The sequence below is a fragment of the Mesoplodon densirostris genome, chromosome X, assembly GCF_025265405.1.
Source record: "Mesoplodon densirostris isolate mMesDen1 chromosome X, mMesDen1 primary haplotype, whole genome shotgun sequence".
NCBI lineage: Eukaryota > Metazoa > Chordata > Mammalia > Artiodactyla > Ziphiidae > Mesoplodon > Mesoplodon densirostris.
The window spans coordinates 59,908,261-59,932,061 of record NC_082681.1 but is presented as its reverse complement, the minus strand read 5'-3'; the positions used below and the strand labels follow the sequence as shown (position 1 = coordinate 59,932,061).

Here is a 23,801-nt window from a genome sequence, read left to right as displayed (position 1 = left end):
CACAACCAACCTCCCTATGCCACCCCCTCTAGCTGGGAGACATATATATATATATATACACATATATATATATATATATATACATATATATATGTGTATATATATATATATATATATGTGTATGTATATATATATATATGTGTATATATATATATGTGTATATATATATATATATTTAACATCTTTACTGGAGTATAATTGATTTACAATGGTATGTTAGTTTTTGCTTTATAACAAAGTGAATCAGCTATACATATACATATATCCCCTTATCTCCTCCCTCTTGTGCCTCCCTCCCTCCCACCCTCCCTAACCCACCCCCTCTAGGTGGTCACAAAGCAAGGAGCTGATCTCCCTGTGCTATGCGGCTACTACTAACTAGCTATCTATTTTATATTTGGTAGTGTACATATGTCCATGCCACTCTCTCACTTTGTCCCACCTTACCCTTCCCCATCCCCGTGTACTCAACTCCATTCTCTAGTAGTCTGCATCTTTATTCCCATCTTGCCCTTAGGTTCTTCATGACCTTTTTTTTTTTTTTAGATTCCATATGTATGTGTTAGCATACGGTATTTGCTTTTCACTTTCTGACTTACTTCACTCTGTATGACAGACTCTAGGTCCATCCACCTCACTACACATAACTCAATTTTGTTTCTTTTTATGGCTCAGTAATATTCCATTGTATATATGTGCCACATCTTCTTTGTCCACTCATCTCTTGATGGACACTTAAGTTGCTTCCATGTCCTGGCTATTGTAAATAGAGTTACAATGAACTTTGAAGTACATGACTCTTTTTGAATTATGGTTTTCTCAGGGTATATGCCCAGTAGTGGGATTGCTGGGTCGTATGGTAGTTCTATTTTTAGTTTCTTAGGGAACCTCCATACTGTTCTCCATAGTGGCTGTATCAACTTATATTCGTACCAACAGTGCAATAGGGTTCCCCTTTCTCCACACCCTCTCCAGCATTTATTGTTTGTAGATTTTTTTGGTGGTGGCCATTCTAACTGGTGTGAGATGATATTTCATTGTAGTTTTGATTTGCATTTCTCTAATGATAAATAATGTTGAGCATTCTTTCAGGTGTTTGTTGGCAGTCTGTATATCTTCTTTGAAGAAATGTCTATTTAGGTCTTCTGCCTATTTTTGGAATGGGTTGTTTGATTTTTTGATATTGAGCTGCATGAGCTGCTTATATATTTTGGAGATTAATCCTTTGTAAGTTGCTTCATTTGCAAATATTTTCTCCAATCCTGAGGGTTGTCTTTTTGTCTTGATATGGTATCCTTTGCTGTGAAAAAGATTTTAAGGTTCATTAGGTCCCATTTGTTTACTTTGTTTTTATCTCCATTTCTCTATGAGGTGGGTCCAAAAGATCTTGTTGTGATTGATGTCATAGAGTGTTATGCCTATGTTTTCCTCGAAGAGTTTGATAGTGTCTGGCCTTACATTTAGGTTTTTAATCCATTATGAGTTTATTTTTGTGTATGGTGTTAAGGAGTGTTCTAATTGCATTAATTTACATGTAGCTGTCCAGTTTTCCCAGCACCACTTATTGAAGAGGGGGTCTTTTCTCCATTGTATATTCTTCCCTCCTTTATCAAAGATAAGTTGACCATATGTGTGTGGGTTTATCTCTGGGCTTTCTACCCTGTTGCATTGATCTACATTTCTGTTTTTGTGCCAGTACCATATTGCCTTGACTACTGTAGCTATGTAGTATACTCTGAAGTCAGGGAGCCTGTTTCATCCAGCTCCGTTTTTCTTTCTCAAGATTGTTTTGGCTATTCGGGATCTTTTGTGTTTCCATATAAATTGTGAAAATTTTTGTTCTAGTTCTGTGAAAAATGCCAGTGGTAGTTTGGTAAGGATTACATTGACTCTGTAGATTGCTTTGGGTAGTATAGTCATTTTCACAATGTTGATTCTTCCAATATAGGACCATGGTATATCTCTCCATTTATTTGTATCATCTGTAATTTCTTTCATCAGTCTCATAATTTTCTGCATACAGGTATTTTGTCTCCTTAGGTAGGTTTATTCCTGGGTATTTTATTCTTTTTGTTGCAATGGTAAATGGGAGTGTTTTCTTAATTTCACTTTCAGGTTTTTCATCATTAGTGTATAGGAATGCAAGAGATCTCTGTGCATTAATTTTGTATCCTGCTACTTTATCAAATTCATTGATTACCTCTAGTAGTTTTCTGGTAGCATCTTCAGGATTCTCTATGTATAGTATCATGTCATCTGCAAACAGTGACAGCTTTACTTCTTCTTTTCCATTTTGGATTCCTTTTATTTCTTTTCCTTCTCTGATTGCTATAGTTAAAACTTCCAAAACTATGTTGAATAATAGTGGTGAGAGTGAGAAACCTTGTTTTTTTCCTGACCCTAGTGGAAATGGTTTCAGTTTTTCACCATTGAGGATGATGTTGGCTGTGGGTTTGTCATATATGGCCTTTATTATGTTGAGGTAAGTTCCCTCTATGCCTACTTTCTGGAGGGTTTTCATCATAAATGGGTGTTGAATTTTGTCAAAAGTTTTCTCCTTCTCTATTGAAATGATCATATGGTTTTTCTTCTTCAATTTATTATTATTGTGTATCACATTGTTTGATTTGCATATATTGAAGAATGCTTGCATGCCTGGAATAAATCCCACTTGATCATGGTGTATGATCCTTTTAATGAGCTGTTGGATTCTGTTTGCTATTATTTTTTTGCAGATTTTGACATGTATGTTCATCAGTGTTATTGGCCTGCAGTTTTCTTTCGTTGTGACATCTCTGGCTGGTTTTGGAATCAGGGTGAGCATGGCCTCATAGAATGAGTTTGGGAGTGTTTCTCCCTCTGCCATATTTTGGAAGATTTTGAGAAGAATAGGTGTTGGCTCTTCTCTAAATGTTTGACAGAATTCGCCTGTGAAGCCATCTCATCCTGGGCTTTTATTTGTTGGAAGATTTTTAATCAAAGTTTCAATTTCAGTGCTTCTGTTTTGTCTGTTCATATTTTCTCTTTCTTCCTGGTTCAGTCTCAGAAGGTTGTGCATTTCTAAGAATTTGTCCATTTCTTCCAGGTTGTACATTTTATTGGCATATAGTTGCTTGTAGTAATCTCTCATGATCTGTTGTATTTCTGCAGTGTCATTTGTTACTTCTCCTTTTTCATTTCAAATTCGATTGATTTGAGTCTTCTCCCTTTTTATCTTGATGAGAGTGGCTAATGGTTTATCAATTTTTTTATCTTCTCAAGCAACCAGCTTTTAGGTTTTTTTTTTTTTTTTTTTTTTTTTCTGTTACTCGGACCTCTCACTGCAGTGGCCTCTCCCGTTGCGGAGCACAGGCTCTGGACGCGCAGGCTCAGAGGCCATGGCACATGGGCCTAGCCACTCTGTGGCATGTGGGATCTTCCCGGACCAGGGCACAAACCCATGTCCCCTGCATCAGCAGGAGGACTCGCAACCACTGCGCCAACAGGGAAGCCCCAGATTTTAGTTTTATTGATCTTTGCTACTGTTTCCTTCATCTCTTTTTCATTGATTTTTTATTTCTTTGTTTATTTTTACGGTAGTCGGGCCTGTCACTTTTGTGGCCTCTCCCGGTGCAGAGCACAGGCTCCAGACACGCAGGCTCAGTGGCCATGGCTCCTGGGTCCAGCCACTCCATGGCATGTGGGATCTTCCTGGACCAGGGCACGAATCCGTGTCTCATGCATCGGCAGGCAAACTCTCAACCATTGCATCACCAGGGAAACTCTTTCATTTACTTTTGATCTGATCTTTATGATTTCTTTCTTTCCACTAAATTTGGGGATTTTATGTTCTTCTTTCTCTAATCGTTTTTGGTGTAAGGTTAGGTTGTTTATTTGAGATGTTTCTTGTTTCTTAAGGTAGGATTGTATTGCTATAAACTTCCCTCTTAGAACTGCTTTTGCTGCATCCCATAGGATTTGGGTTGTCATTATTTCATTGTCAGTTGTTTCTAGGTATTTTTTGATTTCCTCTTTGATTTCTTCAGTGATCTCTTGGTTATTGTATTGTTTAGCCTCCATGTGTTTCTATTTTTTACAGATTTTTTCCTGTAATTGATATCTAGTCTCATAGTGTTGTGGTCAGAAAAGATACTTGATACAATTTCAATTTTCTTAAATTTACCAAGGCTTGATTTGTGACCCAAGATATGATTTATCCTGGAGAATATTCCGTGAGCAGTTGAGAAGAAAATGTATTCTGCTGTTTTTGGATGGAATGTCCTATAAATATCAATTAAGTCCATCTTGTTTAATATATCATTTAAAGCTTGTGTTTCCTTATTTATTTTCATTTTGGATGACCTATCCATTGGAGAAAGTGGGGTGTTAATGTCCCCTACTATGAATGTGTTACTGTCGATTTCCCCTTTTATGGCTGTTAGTATTTGCCTTAGGTATTGAAGTGTTCCTATGTTGGGTGCATAAATATTTACAATTGTTATATCTTCTTCCTCAATTGATCCTTTGATCATTATATAGTGTCCTTCTCTGTCTCTTGTACTAGTCTTTCTTTTTTTTTTTTTTTGCGGTGTGCGGGCCTCTCACTGTTGTGGCATCTCCCATTGCGGAGGACGGAGGCTCAGCGTCTATGGCTCACGTGACCAGTCGCTCCGTGGCATGTGGGATCCTCCCAGACTGGGGCACAAACCCGTGTCCCCTGCATTGGCAGGCGGACTCTCAACCACTGCACCACCAGGGAAGCCCCTAGTCTTTCTTTTAAAGTCTATTTTGTCTTATATGAGAATTGCTACTCCAGCTTTCTTTTGATTACCATTTGCATGGAATATATTTTTCCATCCCCTCACTTTCAAACTGTATGTGTCCCTAGGCCTGAATTGGGTCTCTTGTAGACAGCATGTATATGGGTCTTGTTTTTTATCCATTCAGCCAGTCTATGTCTTTTGGTTGGAGCATTTAATCCATTTATATTTAAGGTAGTTATCGATATATATGCTCATATTACCATTTTCTTAATTGTTTTCGGTTTGTTATTGTAAGTCCTTTCCTTCTCTTGTGTTTGCTGCCTATAGAAGTTCCTTTAGCATTTGTTGTAAAGCTAGTTTGGTGGTGCTGAATTCTCTTAGCTTTTGCTTGGCTCCAAAGGTTTTAATTTCTCCATCAAATCTGAATGAGATACTTGCTGGATAGAGTAATCTTGGTTGTAGGTTTTTCCCTTTCAACACTTTAAATATGTCCTGCCAGTCCCTTCCGGCTTGAAGAGTTTCTGCTGAAAGATCAGCTGTTAACGTAATGGGGATTCCCGTGTATGTTATTTTTGTTTTTCCCTTGCTGCTTATATTTTTCTTTTTTTTAAATTTTTGATAGTTTGATTAATATGTGTCTTGGAGTGTTTCTCCTTGTATTTATCCTGTAAGGCACACTCTGTGCTTCCAAGACTTGATTAACTATTTCCTATTTCCTTTCCCATATTAGGGAAGTTATCAACTATAATCTCTTCATATATTTTCTCAGTCCCTTTCTTTCTCTCTTCTTCCTCTGGGACCCCTGTAATTCGAATGTTGGTGTGTTTAATATTGTCCCAGAGGTCTCTGAGACTGTCCTCAATTCTTTTCATTCAGTTTCCTTTATTCTGCTCTGCAGTTGTTATTTCCACTCTTTTATCTTCCAGGTCACTTATCCATTCTTCTGCCTAGTTATTCTGCTACTGATCCCTTCTAGAGAATTTTTAATTGCATTTATTGTGTTGTTCATCATTGTTTGTTTGCTCTTTAGTTCTTCTAAGTCCTTGTTAAACGTTTCTTGTATTTTCTCCATTCTATTTCCAAGATTTTGTATCATCTTTACTATCATTATTCTGAATTCTTTTTCAGGTAGACTGCCTATTTCCTTTTCATTTGTTTGATCTGGTGGGTTTTTATCTTGCTGCTTCATCTGCTGTGCATTTCTCTGTCTTCTCATTTTGCTTAACTTTCTGTGTTTGGGGTCTCCTTTTTGGAGGTTGTAAGTTCTTAGTTACTGTTGTTTTTGGTGTCTGCCCCAGTGGCTAAGGTTTGTTCAATGGGTTGTGCAGGCCTCCTGGTGGAGGGGACTAGTGCCTGTGTTCTGGTGGATAAGGCTGGATCTTGTCTTTCTGGGGGGTAGGTCCACGTCTGGTGGTGTGTTTTGGTGTGCCTGTGACCTTATTATGATTTTAGGAAGCCTCTCTGCTAATGGGTGGGGTTGTGTTCCTGTCTTGCTAGTTATTTGGCATAGGGTGTCCAGCACTGTAGCTTGCTGGTCGTTGGGTGGAGCTGGGTCTTAGCATTTAGATGGAGATCTCTAGGAGATTTTTGCCATTTGATATTACATGGAGCTGGGAAGTCTCTTGTGGACCAATGTCCTGAACGTGGCTCTCCCTCCTCAGAGGCACAGCCCTGACATCTGGCTGGGCCTGTTATCCACATGGCTCAGAATAAAAGGGAGAAAAAAAGAGAAAGATATGAAAAAGATAAAATAAAATAAAATGAAATAAAATAAAGTTATTGAAATAAAAAATAATTATTAAAAAATTTAAAACTATGTATAGTATCATGTCATCTGCAAACAGTGACAGCTTTACTTCTTCTTTTCCAATTTGGATTCCTTTTATTTCCTTTTCTTCTCTGATTGCTGTGGCTAAAACGTCCAAAACTAAGTTGAATAAAAGTGGTGAGAGTGGGCAGCCTTGTCCTGTTCCTCGTCTTAGTGGAAATGGTTTCAGTTTTTCACCATTGAGCTTGATGTTGGCTGTGGGTTTGTCATATATGGCCTTTATTATGTTGAGGAAAGTTCCCTCTATGCCTACTTTCTGCAGGGTTTTTATCATAAATGGGTGTTGAATTTTGTTGAAAGCTTTCTCTGCAATTGCAGCAACTGACAAAGGATTAATCTCCAAAATTTATAAGCAGCTCATGCAGCTCAATAGCAAAAAAAAACAAACAACCCAATCCAAAAATGGGCAGAAGACTTAAATAGGGATTTCTCCAAAGAAGATATACAGACTGCCAACAAACACATGAAAGAATGCTCAATATCATTAATCATTAGAGAAATGCAAATCAAAACTACAATGAGATATTATCTCACACCAGTCAGAATGGCCATCATCAAGAAATCTAGAAACAATAAATGCTGGAGAGGGTGTGGAGAAAAGGGAACACTCTTGCACTGCTGGTGGGAATTTGAATTGGTACAGCCACTATGGAGAACAGTATGGAGGTTCCTTAAAAAACTAAAAATAGAACTACCATATGACCCAGCAATCCCACTCCTAGGCATATACCCTGAGAAAACCATAATTCAAAAAGAGACATGTACCAAAATGTTCATTGCAGCTCTATTCACAATAGCCCAGAAATGGAAACAACCTAAGTGTCCATCATCGGATGAATGGATAAAGAAGATGTGGCACATATATACAATGGAATATTACTCAACCATAAAAAGAAATGAAACTGATCTGTTTGTAATGAGGTGGATAGACCTAGATTCTGTCATACAGAGTGAAGTAAGTCAGAAAGAGAAAGACAAATACCGTATGCTAACACATATATATATATGGAATTTCAGAAAAAAAATGTCATGAAGGACCTAGGGGTAAAAGAGGAATAAAGACACAGACCTACTTGAGAATGGTATTGAGGATATGGGGAGGGGGAAGGGTAAGTTGTGACAAAGCCAAAGAGAGGCATGGACATATATACAGTACCAAACGTAAGTTAGATAGATAGTGGGAAGCAGCCGCAGAGCACATGGAGATCAGCTCGGTGCTTTGTGACCGCCTGGAGGGGTGGGATGGGGAGGGTGGGATTGAGGGAGATGCAAGAGGGAAGGGATGTGGGAACAGATGTATATGTATGACTGATTCACTTTGTTATAAAGCAGAAACTAAAAAAAAAACAAAAACGAATAGTAAAAAACAAAGATAGTCTTTATCACTTTAGAGACCTTAGCACTATATTTTGTTAACAAATATCAAATAGTTGACTTTCTTCCATTATGTTTTTTCATTGTAAAATTAATATCACATTACAGAATTTTTTGGAACTACAATGCATGGATGAATTACTTGTCAATTGCTGCATAACATATTACACCGCTTGCTATATAACAAATTACATTAAAATCTAAGAGCTTAAAATAGCAGCAGTGAACATTTTATCTCACATAGTCTTTGAATCGGGTTTTCAAGAGTGACTTAACTGGGTGAATCATGATGTTGCAGTGAAACTGACAAATAACCCACCACAGTGGCATGAAGACTACTATAAACTGAAACATTTTGGACAAATAGCTCCAGAAAAAGCCTTATCTGAACATCCTTTTGATTGATGATTAAAGCAGGGCTTTCTGAGGATTAAACTGCCATAAATCCCCCTCCATGGAAGCTTCCAGCCATAAAGGAGACTGCCTACTAGCACCAGGGTGAAATATTGTGTAAACAAGCCCAATAGAACCTTCCACACTTTCTCACTGAAGCCACAAATTCCCACCTCCCTTTGTTAAGCTGATATATAAACACTTACCCCTGATTATTTGGAGAGCCACTTCTTGTAAAGTGCTCCAGAACTCATGTTTTCTCTTGTTAATCTAACTGTTATCAATTCATTCACAGCCCCACTACCACCATAGCTACTACATGGACCTAAGTTGGTAGAGGAAACGTTTTCCTCCCAACATAGTCCAAACGTCAACATAGGTTGCCATCATCTGAAGGTTTGACTAGGATTGGGGGATCTGATTCCAAGGCTCATGAACATGGTTGGCAAGTCCTTGCTGGATGTCCAAAGGGGGTCTCAATTGTCCTCATGATGTGCAACTCTCCATATGACTGCTAGCGTATCTTCATAGATGGGATGGCTGACTTCTCCCAGAGTGAGTGATCATTAGAGAAAGCAAAAGACAACCTATAATATCTTTTATGACCTAGCCTTAGAACTCAGACACTGTCATTTCTGCAATATTATATTGGTTACACAAGTCAGCCTTATTCAGTGAGGGAGGAGGTGATACCAGTCATACATACAAGGAGGCAATATCCTTGGGGGGCATTTTGGAGCCTGGCTATCACAGTGGCTTTTTTTTTCTATTTAGTTGAAATTATATGGTAAATACAATTCTTAATTCTACTTTTTAAATTAACATTATATATGGAACCATTTCTCTTCGTTATATCATCATCAGAATCATCCTTTTTAATGAATATGTAGTACTCCATCAAAATTTAATTAGGATTAAAATATTCTTGATATTTAGTCTCATTCTAAAATAGATAATTTTGACAGTTAATCATTTCTTCTTTATAGAAATACTTAGCAGTCTTTTCACAACATTAACCCCATAAAAATGATTGTCATTTTGTTTTAACAGAAAATACAGTGTTACTTATGAGTGTACCCTGCTTAGACTTGATGAATTAAGCTGGTCTAATTCCTTCCTTAGAGAAGTATTTGAGAGAAGCATTTTTGTGTCTCTGGAAACTCTTTGTGTTATGTGAATAGAACACAGGGTAATGAGCTGACCTATTTTTTAGCCACATATTTTGTCATTAAGAATCTGAAAACAGGAAAGAGCTATGTTTAAAACTTTTATAGGATCTTCATTCACTACAAAATAATGTATAAATAAATATGGCCTAAAAAGGCCTGCCACAAATTGTCCTCTGCCTACTTTATCTCTTCAATCTCCTCTATCATATAACCATATATTTTACACAAGCTGCATCCATGAACAGGCCAAACTGTTTTACCCAGGCTTTCCTTTATTCATGTTGCTCTTGCAGCTTGTGATGCCCTCTTGGACTTGTAATGATGCCTCTCCCATTTATCTCACAAACTACTCATCTTTCTTTAAAGGAAAACAAATAAGGAAGGAGTTGTCAATCCTATCTGGAAAGGGGGTTTATGGAAACTTCTTTCAAGATAGAATCAACAACTCTTTCCTTGTTTGTGTTCCTTTAAAACTTCTATCATAGGACGTGTTATATTTCATTGCACTTGTTTTTAAAGCCTTCGATTTCAAAATATCTTAACTGTTTCCTCAGTGCCTCCTTCATCTAAACATAAGTGCTTAACACATAGAATTTGCATATTTAGAGGTGAAAGTAAAGACCATTAGAGATACTCAGCATCATCCTTTTCCTTGTATTAAGAGAGCTACAGTTTGTTTTTCAAGACTACTACATGAGGAGATTGTAGGAACCCCTTGGCCTTATATTCAACAAATATTTGAGCAAGCACACTGTACCAAGCATTGTTCTAGGTGCTGGGGTATACCAGAAAACAAAACAGACAAAGTCCCTGCCCTTATGAATCTTATATTCTAGTGAGTGTTAAGAGTCTACACAAATGTATAGCGGGTAACAATGTCAGATGTTAGTAAATAAAGAAGAGAAAATAAAATAGGTTTAAGGGATAAGGTAGCCAAGGAAGGCTCCTCTGAAAGCATGATATTTGTGAAGATGGAAGTGAGCAACTGAGCAATGTGATAACTAATGAAAGAGGATTGCAGGCAGCAAAAAGAGCAAAGAAAAGCAAATACCAGATGTCATCATAGAATAAAAAGGAGACCAGTGTAACTGCTGCTCAATGAACACGGATGAGAGTGTGAGGCCATGAGGATAGAGAGGAAACTGGGGCCAAATTGGAAAAGAAGAAGTAAAGCTGTCACTGTTTGCAGATGACATGATACTATACATAGAGAATCCTAAAGATGCTACCAGAAAACAACTAGAGCTAATCAGTGCATTTGGTAAAGTTGCAGGATACAAAATTAATGCACAGAAATCTCTGGCATTCCTATATACTAATGATGAAAAATCTGAAAGTGAAATCAAGGAAACACTCCCATTTACCATTGCAGCAAAAAGAATAAAATATCTAGGAATAAACCTACCTAAGGAGACAAAAGACCTGTATGGAGAAAATTATAAGACACTGATGAAAGAAATTAAAGATGATACAAATAGATGGAGAGATGTACCATGTTCTTGGATTGGGAGAATCAACATTGTGAAAATGACTCTACTACCCAAAGCAATCGACAGATTCAATGCAATCCCTATCTAACTACCACTGGCATTTTTCACAGAACTAGAACAAAAAATTTCACAATTTGTATGGAAACACAAAAGACCCTGAATAGCCAAAGCAATCTTGAGAACGAAAAATGGAGCTGGAGGAATCAGGCTCCCTGACTTCAGACTATACTACAAAGCTACAGTAATCAAGACAGTATGGTACTGGCACAAAAACAGAAAGTTAGATCAATGGAACAGGATAGAAAGTCCAGAGGTAAACCCACGGACATATGGTCACCTTATCTTTGATAAAGGAGGGAGGAATGTACAGTGGAGAAAGGACAGCCTCTTCAATAAGTGGTGCTGGGAAAACTGGATAGGGACATGTAAAAGTATGAGATTAGATCACTCCCTAACACCATACACAAAAATTAGCTCAAAATGGATGAAAGACCTAAATGTAAGGCCAGACACTATCAAACTCTTAGAGGAAAACATAGGCAGAACACTCCATGACATAAATCACAGCAAGATCCTTTTGGACCCACCTCCTAGAGAAATGGAAATAAAGACAAAAATAAACACATGGGACCTAATGAAACTTAAAAGCTTTTGCACAGCAAAGGAAACCATAAACAAGACGCAAAGACAACCCTCAGAATGGGAGAAAATATTTGCAAATGAAGCAACTGACAAAGGATTAATCTCCAAAATTTATAAGCAGCTCATGCAGCTCAATAGCAAAAAAACAAACAACCCAATCCAAAAATGGGCAGAAGACCTAAATAGACATTTCTCCACAGAAGATATACAGACTGCCAACAAACACATGAAAGGATGCTCAACATCTTTACTCATTAGAGAAATTCAAATCAAAACTACAATGAGATATCATCTCACACCAGTCAGAATGGCCATCATCAAAAAATCTAGAAACAATAAATGCTGGAGAGGGTGTGGAATAAAGGGAACACTCTTGCACTGCTGGTGGGAATGTGAATTGGTACAGCTGCTATGGAGAACGGTATGGAGGTTCCTTAAAAAACTACAAATAGAACTACCATATGACCCAGCAATCCCACTACTGGGCATATACCCTAAGAAAACCATAATTCAAAAAGAGACATGTACCAAAATGTTCATAGCAGCCCTATTTACAATAGCCTGGAGATGGAAACAACCTAAGTGTCCGTCATCAGATGAATGGATAAAGAAGATGTGGCACATATATACAATGGAGTATTACTCAGCCATAAAAAGAAATGAAATTGAGCTATTTGTAATGATGTGGATAGACCTAGAGTCTGTCATACAGAGTGAAATAAGTCAGAAAGAGAAAGACAAATACTGTATGCTAACACATATATATGGAATTTAAGAAAAAAAAATGTCATGAAGAACATAGGGGTAAGACAGGAATAAAGACACAGACCTACTAGAGCATGGACTTGAGGATATGGGGAGGGGGAAGGGTAAGCTGTGACAAAGTGAAAGAGCGGCATGGACATATATACACTACCAAACGTAAGGTAGATAGCTAGTAGGAAGCAGCCGCATAGCACAGGGAGATCAGCTCGGTGCTTTGTGACCGCCTGGAGGGGTGGGATAGGGAGGGTGGGAGGGAGACGCAAAAGGGAGGGGATATGGAAACATATGTATATGTATAACTGATTAAATTTGTTATAAAGCAAAAAATAAATAAATAAATAAAAAGAAAAAAATAAAAGGATAAAGTTATAAACAAACAAACAAAAAAAGTAATTAAACATGGGGTGAGTTTTTCTGATAGGGGACTCTAGTGCTTTAAAATAGACTAGATAATTCTCGGGATAATCTGAGGGTAGAACAGACCAGTGCCTCATTACCAGTCTGGTACCCTGGAAGAAAACAGTGTATTTCCTTTGAGGTCTTGAGAGGTTTTTCTTCTTCGTTGTTTTGTTTTTGGTTCATTTTGTAATCAACTTTATTAAGGTATCATTTACACACAATAAAATGCAGACATGTTTAAAAAAAAATTAGAAACTAATTTAAAAAAGAAGGAAAGAAAGAAGAGAGCAACCAAACCAAAAAAAAAAATCCAACAATGATAAGAAGTGCTAAAAACTATACTAAAAAAAAAGGAAAAAAAATAAAAGGACAGACAGAATGCTAAGACAAATGGTTAAAGCAAAGTTATACAGACAAAATCACACACAGAACCATACACATACACACTCACAAGAGGAGAAAAAAGGGAAAAACTGTATATATATGGTTGCTCCCAAAGTCCACCTCCTCAATTTGGGATGATTTTTTGTCTATTCAGGTATTCCACTTATGCAGTGTACATTAAATTGATTATGGAGATTTAATCTGCTGCTCCTGAGGCTGCTGGGAGAAATTTCCCTTTCTCTTCTTTGTTTCCTCAGCTCCCGGGGTTCAGCTTTGGATTTGGCCCTGCCTCTGCATGTAGGTCACCTGAGCGTGTCTGTTCTTTGCTCAGACAGGGCAGGGTTAAAGGAGCAGCTGTTTCGGGGGCTCTGGCTCATTCAGGCCAGGGGGAGGGAGATGTACGGATGTGGGCTGAGCCTGCAGCAGCAGAGGACGGCATGACCTTGTACCAGCCTGAGACATGCCATGTGTTCTCCTGGGGAAGTTGTCCCTGGATCACGGGACCCTGGCAGTGGTGGGCTGCACAGGCTCCCGGGAGGGGAGATGTGGATAGTGACCTGTGGTTGCTCACAGGATTCTTGGTGCCTGCAGCAGCAGCCTTAGCATCTCATGCCCGTCTCTGTGGTCTGCACTGTTAGCCACAGCTCGCGCCCATCTCAGGAGCTCCTTTAAGCAGCGCTCTTAATCCCCTCTCCTTGCGCACCAGGAAACAAAGAGGGAAGAAAAAGTCTCTTGCCCCTTTGGCAGTGCCAGACCTTATCCTGGACTCCCTCTCAGCTAGCTGTGGCGCACTAGCCCCCTTCAGGCTGTGTTCATGCAGTCAACCCCAGTCCTCTCCCTGGGATCCACCGAAGCTGGAGCCTCAGCTCCCAGCCTCCACCCATCCCGGCAGGTGAGCAGACAAGCCTCTAGGGATGGTGAGTGCTGGTTGGCACCGATCCTCTTTGAGAGAATCTCTCTGCTTTGTCCTCTGCACCCCTGTTGCTGTGCTCTCCTCTGTGTCTCTAAAGCTCCCCCCTCGGCCACCCACAGTCTCTGCCCGCAAAGGGGCTTCCTAGTGTGTGGAAACCTTTCCTCCTTCACAGCTCCCTCCCACTGGTGCAGGTCCCGTCCCTATTCTTTTGTCTCTGTTTATTCTTTTTCTTTTGCTCTACCCAGGTACGTGGGGAGTTTCTTGCCTTTTGGGTGGTCTGAGGTCTTCTGCCAGCGTTCAGTAGGTTCTCTGTAGGAGTTGTTCCACTTGTAGATGTATTTCTGATGTATTTGTGGGGAGGAAGGTGATCTCCACATCTTACTCTTCTGCCATCTTGAAGCTCCCCTCTGCCAACATTTTTAACACAAAATCCTTCAAGTAAATATATCATGGGCAAAAATAAGGATCAAATTTCACTTTATATTTGTAAATGTTTGCCATAGTTTGGATGGATATTATCCCCGTAGTAAGGATTTGGATTTATTTTAAGAAAGTAAATGAGAATGAGGGAAAAGTTTTATAAATATTATCACTATAAGCCTCACCCACATACTTACATGTCTTTAGGCATATATCATTGTGGTAGATATTACATAAGACTTTCCAAAAATGTCTTATATGCTAGTTTGTGAAGACATTTTCCCTAACCTGTCAATGTGTCTAATATATGGCAATAAAATAACAATAATCTATCAGTTAAATTCACTTGTAGTCTTTGGTAGCTAAAATAAAAGGATGATTGTGACAACTTAGAATGTCACATTTCTGCAAAATCTGAGATTCTTGGCTTGCATACCATTACCAAGAAAATGGAAGCATACTTACATTTCTAGTGGGAAACCTGCAACCTTTGAGAAAGAAATGTGATTGCTGAATCACTGAAGCTCCTCTGGATTCTCTTTCTGCTAGATTTTGAAACAATAATGTAATGTTGAGACTAGTCAGAAATATCATGATCTTATTCTAACTATGATTTTCTTACCATTAGATTAAAGTGGCAATAAAATTTCCCAAGAGGGAGAATAAAGGATGCATTCCGCATTTCAACCTAAAACAATCACAGAATCAGTCTGGGTTTGCCTGACCCAGTAGTTTGGGGATTAGTCAGGTTAAGGTATGCAGTTAATATGTTAAGTTCCTGAATCTCAGATTCTGTGCGACACTGTCAGGAAAACATTTGGGAAGAACATTTAGAAGGCCTTGTCATATTTAGAAGTTTAAATCAAATTATATTGCTTCATAAGCCTTTTCTGTAGGGCAGTCACAGTTGGGGAAGTGAATTTTATTCTTGTAGGTCACCTGTAACAGTGTCCTATTATTTTTTTTAAAAAACTAAATCTTTTGGCAGCCGAAAATATTTTCCCATTTATCACAAAAACTATATCACTGTGTATATTTTGGGCTATAATTCACATTTCTGTGAATGTAAATTTGGTTGAAAATTTCCTTACTTCTTGCCTGAGACAAAAAATTCGGGGAGATTTAATACAGTTTGGGACATTTACTCTGATTCAGAGGTCCTTATTAGCCAGACTCTTCCCACATTCATAAATAAAATCATTCAAGCAGACTATAGACAAGTTTTTAAGGCATAAAATTTCTGGATTCTGAAAGGTAAAATAAGATAAATGAACATTTTATTTTCTTTCATGTATGACTATTTCATTAGATCAATAGGGCATCACTGATGAAATATTAGTGTCTAATGGATTTAATACGTTTTTAAATAAAGTTGAATTCCCTTCCAATGTCTAAACTATGAACTAGTAATATCTGATTCAAGAATGATAAGAAGAGCCAATATCTGTCCATCTTCTTGGAAGTATTCGTTTTTTAATTTTTAGCAATAATACCAGTGACACTTCTCACAACTCTTTACAATCAACAATAAGTCGTACTTCTCATTTTTCACTATTGAGCACTGTCTTAATATGAACTGGATTAAAATGAGGTTTAAATCTGTAAAGACAGTGATTATTATAAAGCACTTTACTCTTTACTTGACAGCTTGACATCTGATTCCATAAAAGGGAAGATACATTTTGGTTCAGTATGTGGTGCATGTAAAGAAACAGAAACATAGATCTGCATCTTATCTTTCAGATGTCAATGATGAACCATATTTTGTTTTATTAAAAAGGTCAAGCATAGATTTTTTGAACACTAGTATTTCCTAGAACTGCCATTTCTCTCATTTGCATTATAGTTAATCCTCAGCAATTCTGTATATTGGAGCTATTTTATTAGACCATTTCTTAGTTATTAATATTAAAACTCTGGGGTTTGGTGGAAGGGGAAAGAGTAATGGAAAGAGCATTGTTAGGGGTGGGAGTATTATTTCACCTTTAAATTGTTATTTTTGTGCACAATATAATTCAATAAACTTTTCCTAATAGTTGAATATTGAAGCATATTATACAATAGAGATATTTAATTGTCAAAGTTAAATGGACAAGATACATCCACATAGTTTTAAGCATTTAACCACCTAATATACTATCCCTATTTAATTTAATGGACATTTGAATGTTGTCAGGTAGGAAAAAATTTTACTCTGTCCTTCTAAGTTCCTCTGGCTGTTCTAAGAGTTAAAATGACCTGAGACAGATTAACAGGAGAAAATCAAAACAAAAATTTAATAACATATGTACATGGGAGAGATCCCAGAAAACTGGGTAACTCACCAAAATGGCTGAAACTCTTATCTTTATTTTATTTTATTTTTTTTTTTTGCGGTACGTGGGCCACTCACTGTTGTGGCCTCTCCCGTTGCGGAGCACAGGCTCCAGATGCGCAGGCCCAGCGGCCATGACTCACAGGCCCAGTCACTCTGCGGCATGTGGGATGTGGGATTTTCCCAAACCGGGACACAAACCCATGTCCCCTGCATAGGCAGGCAGACTCTCAACCACTGCACCACCAGGGGAGCCCTGAAACTCTCATCTTAAATACCATCTTCAACTATAGACAAAGAAGGATGTTGGGGGTAGTGGTTTGGGGCTTTGATGCTGAGGAAGGCAATTTACATGGAGATGTAAAAGCAAATGTTTGGTAAACAAATGTTTGCTGGGGCAAGCAGGGAGGATGGGACACAGAGTGGACTCTGATCTCTAGTCACTGCTGAGCTTCCTCCACCTCACCAAGCTTATATTCTTTGCAAATATCTCTTGTGATAGCTCTATTCTGCGAATAGGCCCTTCATCTAAATGCTTTTAGGCAGTTAAGGGGGAAGGAACAAGAAAAACTTCCTGAGCTTTCTGTTTCTTCAAAATAACCAGCCTAAATTAATCCTCATGTCAAAAAGATAAGTTTTGGGGTGGCAAATTTTGCTACCCTACAATGTGGCATGATACATTTGACAGACTGCCACACAGACAGACATAAAACTGCTCACAATTGACAGAAAATTTTAAAATCACATTCTTAAACTGTGCATAGGAAATGCAACTCTAGTAGACTTGTTCTAAAAAATAAGGTTAAATCTGAGACCTGAGCACAAATCTGCTTAGAAACTACTGTAGCACAGGACACTTTCCTCAAATACATTTGAGAATTTCCTCTTTGCTTAGTGTATAACTATAAAATCACCAGCTGACTTTGCAAGTCCATCAGGAATATGTGCTTAATTCACTTTCTCATACATCTGTCCCATCATTCAGTTACATCTTCAGTCATATAGACAACATCCTGGATTTCCCTACCTTAGACCACATTGCTCTCTCTGCCAAAAAAAGTATTCTCTTCACCCTCTGCATCTAGAGTCTACCAGACTTTACTTATTTCATAGACTTGTCCATTAATTACAGTTATTAGTTTGTCTTTTCTTTTCCTTTAGATCAGAAGTCAGCAATCTTTTTCTGTAAAGGGCCAGAGTAGTGTTGTTGAAACCTGACCTCTTTCACACCAAATTGAATCTTGGAGACAGAGTTTTGGGTGAAGTAGCAAAGAATAGCTTTATTTCTTTGCCAGGTGAAGGAGGCCACAGTAAGCTAATGCCCTGAAAACTATGTGTCCCAACCCATGGGGTCTTGTAAGGAGTTTTATAGTAATGGTTCAAGGGGGGCAGTGTTGCTGATAAGGATCATGGTGCATGCAGGGCTTGCATTCCTTCAATCCAGAGATCATCTGGCATCACCGTGGTCTTGTGACGGGTTTCTGTGGTTCTGGAGGTTATCAAACTGTGACCTTTTCTCTGGAATGAAGAATGCTTCATCAAGTAGTTAACATCTTCCATTTGGTGGGGGTTTTAGTTCTGCAGAAGAGGTCAAAGATATTGTTATGTATATCTCTTGAGGGGGCAAGAGGACCCTGCCCCAAAGCTGCACTATCGTTTCTTGGCTGCTCCTCCTTTGTCTCCCAATCCTCTCCCTTCCATGATTAACAACTATTTGAACCTACCCTTTGGAACTAGGGATGGTCATGGAACCTGAATGAAGCTTATTTCCTACAAACAAAAAACAGGGAAAGCAGAAAGGCTTTTGTGCCCAGGAGCCCCACAGGGTCCTGCTCAGTTTCAGTAGGTTTTATATAAAACAAAAGAGAAACCAAATTCCCCCAAAATTTCAATTGATGATATTCAAACCATCAAGTGTAATAATAATGAGTACAATGTTTTATGTAATAGAGAACTACTAATTAAATGAATGGTCTTGTATATCTGATCTCGGAAAATGTCTTTTCACACAGATAGGTACTGCCCAATACTGATATCAATCCACAAGCATATAGATTTAACTCAACATATCTATCCTTGGAAGGCATGTGAAGAACTGTATTAGATTCTTTTCTTCATATATGCCATTTAGCATGCCATTACATTGAAGATTGATCATTTCTAATTGACAGATAAAAGCTCCTCAATTCCATATTTATTGCAACCTATTGAAAATTTGAGTTTGTGCACAAATGGAAATTCTGCTTCTTGTTTTAACTTCTACAGGGCTGGAGTGTATAAAGTAACTTACCATTACTTGTGACTCAAACAATTTTAGTTGTCATCAGAGTGACTTTACTGCAGTATAAATTTTGCACATAATCACTCTTTTACCTTACAATTTTAGGTTGATTTATCAAGACGTTATCAAGTTTGCAACAAAAACTAATTGCCAGAGTGATTCAGCATTCAATAATAGTGGTCAAGTGTACTTCTCATTCAGCAAAATTTCCGTCTTGGCTCTGAGCTCAAAAATAAACCTTTGCCACTTATAAGCCATCCAACTGCTTGTATGGTAAGGCAAGTCAGGATATTCAACTTACAATTTTGATAAACATTCACAGAATGACAATAGTTCCATTAGCAATAGTGAATGAAGTTCACTATTGACACTCCTAGTTCAATAACACATGATAGACTCAAATATTTTGCACAAAGTACTTGCTGATGTGTAATACAATAAACAGCCATAGGCTTTGAACACCTTATGTTTTCCAAAGTATTGTATTTTTGTCCAGCTAAACTTTTTTTCTGTGCAACATACATTTCACCCACTATTAGTTGCAACACACCTTAACAGATCCCACATCAGGTTTTACTGAATTAGTGTTTTGTCAAATTCTTTGAAAATATTCTTACCTGTTCTGTTCCACACAGACAATTCATTCATAGAGGCTAATTTTTCAGTCTCTTCAAACTTGGTATCACTTCCTCAATCAAGTAACAGCAATTAAGCATTGTTGGTAACATCTGTTAACTCAGGAAGGAAAAACACTCCATACCATTTTCCCTTTTTTTTTTTTTTAATTTACCATTGCTGTTGCTCTCAATGTCCTCAACTTTTTGAGTAACTGTACTTGGTGAAACGCTAATAGTCTTAAGTTTGTTTTCTCTAGATGTATTTCTTTGGTTGTTGTAAGCAAACCCTGTTTAATAACTCGCCATCAGTGAGTAGTTCTCTCTGTTTGGCTAACAAATTAGCTTTTCAGAAACTTACTTTTGTCACTCATTTTCATTTATCTTTGTGATGAAATTCTGCTATGATGAGACCTTTCATTTTAATTTTCTAATTCTTCTAACTGTTGCTTTACAGTGAGTTGGAATATTGGGGTGAGTGCTTAGTCTGTAATATTAACGTGTATTGCATTCTTTTTATCACAGCTATAGTGTCATTGCAGAATAAACACTATTTGCCATTTAAATGATAACAAAATAATTCTTGCTCAACTGGGCCTTAAAAATGTTATGTTCCACATCTGACTGTCTCTTTATATATATATATATATATATATATATATATATATATATATATATATATATATATATAATTTTTGACTGCATTGGGTCTACGTTGCTGTGTGAGGGCTTTCTCTAGTTGCAGCAAGCAGGGGCTACTCTTTGTTGTGGTGCATGGACTTCTCACTGTGGTAGCTTCTCCTGCTGCAGGGCAGGGGCTCTAGGCGCACGGGCTTCAGTAGCTGTGGCATCCGGGCTCCAGATTGCAGACTCAGCAACTGTGGCACACGGGCCCAGTTGCTCCATGGCACGTGGGATCCTCCCGGACCAGGGATTGAACCCACGTCCCCCACATTGGCAGGTGGATTCTTTTTTTTTTTTTTTTTTTTTTTTTTGCAATACACAGGCCTTTCACTGCCGTGGCCTCTCCCGCTACGGAGCACAGGCTCCAGACACACAGGCTCAGCGGCCATGACTCACGGGCCCAGCCGCTCCGCAGCATGTGGGATCTTCCCGGACCGGGGTATGAACCCGTGTCCCCTGCATTGGCAGGCGGACTCTCAACCACTGCGCCACCAGGGAAGCCTCTGGCAGGTGGATTCTTAACTACTGCGCCACCAGGGGACCCCTGACTGTCTCTTCTTTTTTTCTTTTTTTTTTCTTTTTTGTGGTACACAGGCCTCTCACTGTTGTGGTCTCTCCCGTTGCGGAGTACAGGCTCCGGACGTGCAGGCTCAGCGTCCATGGCTCACGGGCCCAGCCACTCTGTGGCATGTGAGATCTTTCTGGATCGGGGCATGAACCCGTGTCCCCTGCATCAGCAGGTGGACTCTCAACCACTGTGCCACCAGGGAAGCCTATCTTCTTTTCTTGATTTGAACTAATGGGCATGCAGGAATAATAAAAATATAAAAAATAAACTGTCATCGTAAGGCAATAGGAATGGGGCACTTAAAACTGTGGGGGAGGAAAAATAATTTTTCCTCCACGCTTTCAGATTCTTGGCTGAGACCCTCCCCCCAACCTCATAATAAAAGACAGATTAACAGGAGAAAAACAGACAAGTTTAATAACATGTATCCCTCCTGTATATGTGAGAGATACCCAGGAAATCTGAGTAACTATCTGAAACGGCCCAAGCCATCACCTTAAATACCATCTTCAGATAAAGACAAAGAAGATGTTGGGGGCAGGGGAGCCAGTTATGGGAGGCTATGAGGAAAAGCACAATAATCAAGGGTAAGATTGTTGTGCAGATTTAGGTCTGTTGCCTACTTCACTGAAAAAAGTTTTAGAGATTTAGTCATCCTTCACTTCCTGGTACAGAGAGAGAGACACACTTACAAATGGAGATTTCCCTTATAAATGTAAATATCCTCTACAAAAGGGTAACTTCTCTTGGTTTTCAGAGCTTTTCTTATGTCTGCTGTTTCATAAAAATAATCAGCCTAAAATAATCCTTATGCCAGAAACATATTTTGGGGTGGCAAATATGCTCCCCCTCAAAACCCTGTCAAGTAATAATTACATAACTCTAATTGGTAGTACACCAAACATCAGTATGAAGTCTTGAGAGTGTGACATAAGGTCTCTGTCACTGCTACTCTATTCTGCTATTATAGCCCATGAGATTCCAACAGTCACTGAACTGGGTTTTCTTAGCTTCCTTGAAAAATTTCTCCCTTGGCTAGATAAAAGGATAACTTTTTAACCAAACCCTTTCCCCCATATACTAAAATCACATACAAAGAAATTTGTAGAGTATACATTCAATATTTTTAAAACAGATAATATACTCTCTGTCCTGAAGAAAATAAAATGGATATAGACATCATCTTTTCAAAATCTTGATAATTATTCTGGGTTGGTATGCTAGTATCTCTATACTGGTTCATAAATTTCTTGGCATTTATAACAATTGTTAAATATCTTTATATGATAGATAGCAAATTTGTGATGTGGTGGCATGCACAGGATAGATTTTAATTTCAGACACTGTAAATTTGCAAATGCAAGCTGTGGAAGACATTGAGTTGTAAAAGCATTGGACTGAAAGTCTCTCCAACTTAAATTTCGGCCATTTAAATGTTTTAAAATGCCCTCCACAATTGCTTTCAAATGTTTAACGAAACTCTTAAATGTAACACTGGGTTATAAGCTCCATTGGAAAAGGAATTTCTTTTCTTTTTTTCTCTTGTTTATTCCCAGTACCTAGAGCTGTGCCTATCACATTGTAAGTCCTCAATAACTACAATGCCTAGAAAGAGATATTTACCCAGGCACTATTTTACTTACCTGTGTTTGATGCATGTGTGCAATGTACTATGTTTTTCACTTTCAACAAACAAAAATACTTCTTTTTGTTCCCCTTGTAAAGCCAATGAAAGAGGTTATACGATCTCGCACACCCATGAAAAAGACAACTACTGTGGAGATCTGGACTCATCCCCAACCACAGGTATGAAAGGAAACACTTGATATTTCCCTTTACTTGATTTTTATGAATGTATAAAAAACATTCTTTTTTATTTTTTTATTTTTTATTTTTAATTTTTTAACATCTTTATTGGAGTATAATTGCTTTACAATGGTGTGTTAGTTTCTGCTTTATAACAAAGTGAATCAGTTATACATTTACATATGTTCCCATATCTCTTCCCTCTTGCATCTCCCTCCCTCCCTCCCACCCTCCCTATCCCACCTCTCAAGGTGGCCACAAACCACCTAGCTGATCTCCCTGTGCTATGCAGCTGCTTCCAACTAGCTATCTCTTTTAGGTTTGGTAGTGTATATATGTCCATGCCACTCTCTCACTTTGTCACAGCTTACCCATCCCCCTCCCCATATTCTCAAGTGCATTCTCTAGTAGGTCTGTGTCTTTATTCCCATCTTACCCCTAGGCTCTTCATGACATTTTTTTTTCTTTTTTCTTAGATTCCATATATATGTGTTAGCCTATGGTATTTGTTCTTCTCTTTCTGACTTACTTCATTGTATATGACAGACTCTAGGTCCATCCACCTCAATATAAACATCTCAATTTCATTTCTTTATATAGCTGAGTAATATTCCATTGTATATATGTGCCACATCTTCTTTATCCATTCATCCGATGTTGGGCACTTAGGTTGCTTCCATGTCCTGGCTATTGTAATGAACATTTTGGTACATGACTATTTTTGAATTACGCTTTTCTCAGGGTATATGCCCAGTAGTGGGATTGCTGGGTCATATGGTAGTTCTATTTGTAGTTTTTTAAGGAACCTCCATACTGTTCTCCATAGTGGCTATACCAATTCACATTCCCACCAGCAGTGCAAGAGTGCTCCCCTTTCTCCACACCCTCTCCAGCATTTATTGTTTCTAGATTTTTTGATGATGGCCATTCTGACTGGTGTGAGATGATATCTCATTGTAGTTTTGATTTGCATTTCTCTAATGAGCAAAGATGTTGAGCATCCTTTCATGTGTTT

General features: G+C 38.2%; 1 protein-coding gene across 6 annotated transcripts in view; it reads left to right on the top strand.

Moving 5' to 3' along the window:
- The window catches only part of PCDH11X (protocadherin 11 X-linked), a 717,733-nt gene that overhangs the window by 308,966 nt on the left and 384,966 nt on the right, over positions 1 to 23,801 (top strand). For 4 of the 6 annotated variants that reach the window (XM_060086712.1, XM_060086709.1, XM_060086708.1 and 1 more), the window contains exon 3: positions 22,706 to 22,786. The exons of the other annotated variants lie outside the window; for them this stretch is intronic. In XM_060086712.1, coding sequence (XP_059942695.1) covers positions 22,706 to 22,786 — 81 coding nt within the window. The remainder of the gene's footprint in view (positions 1 to 22,705; positions 22,787 to 23,801) is intronic. 6 annotated transcript variants of the gene reach the window in all.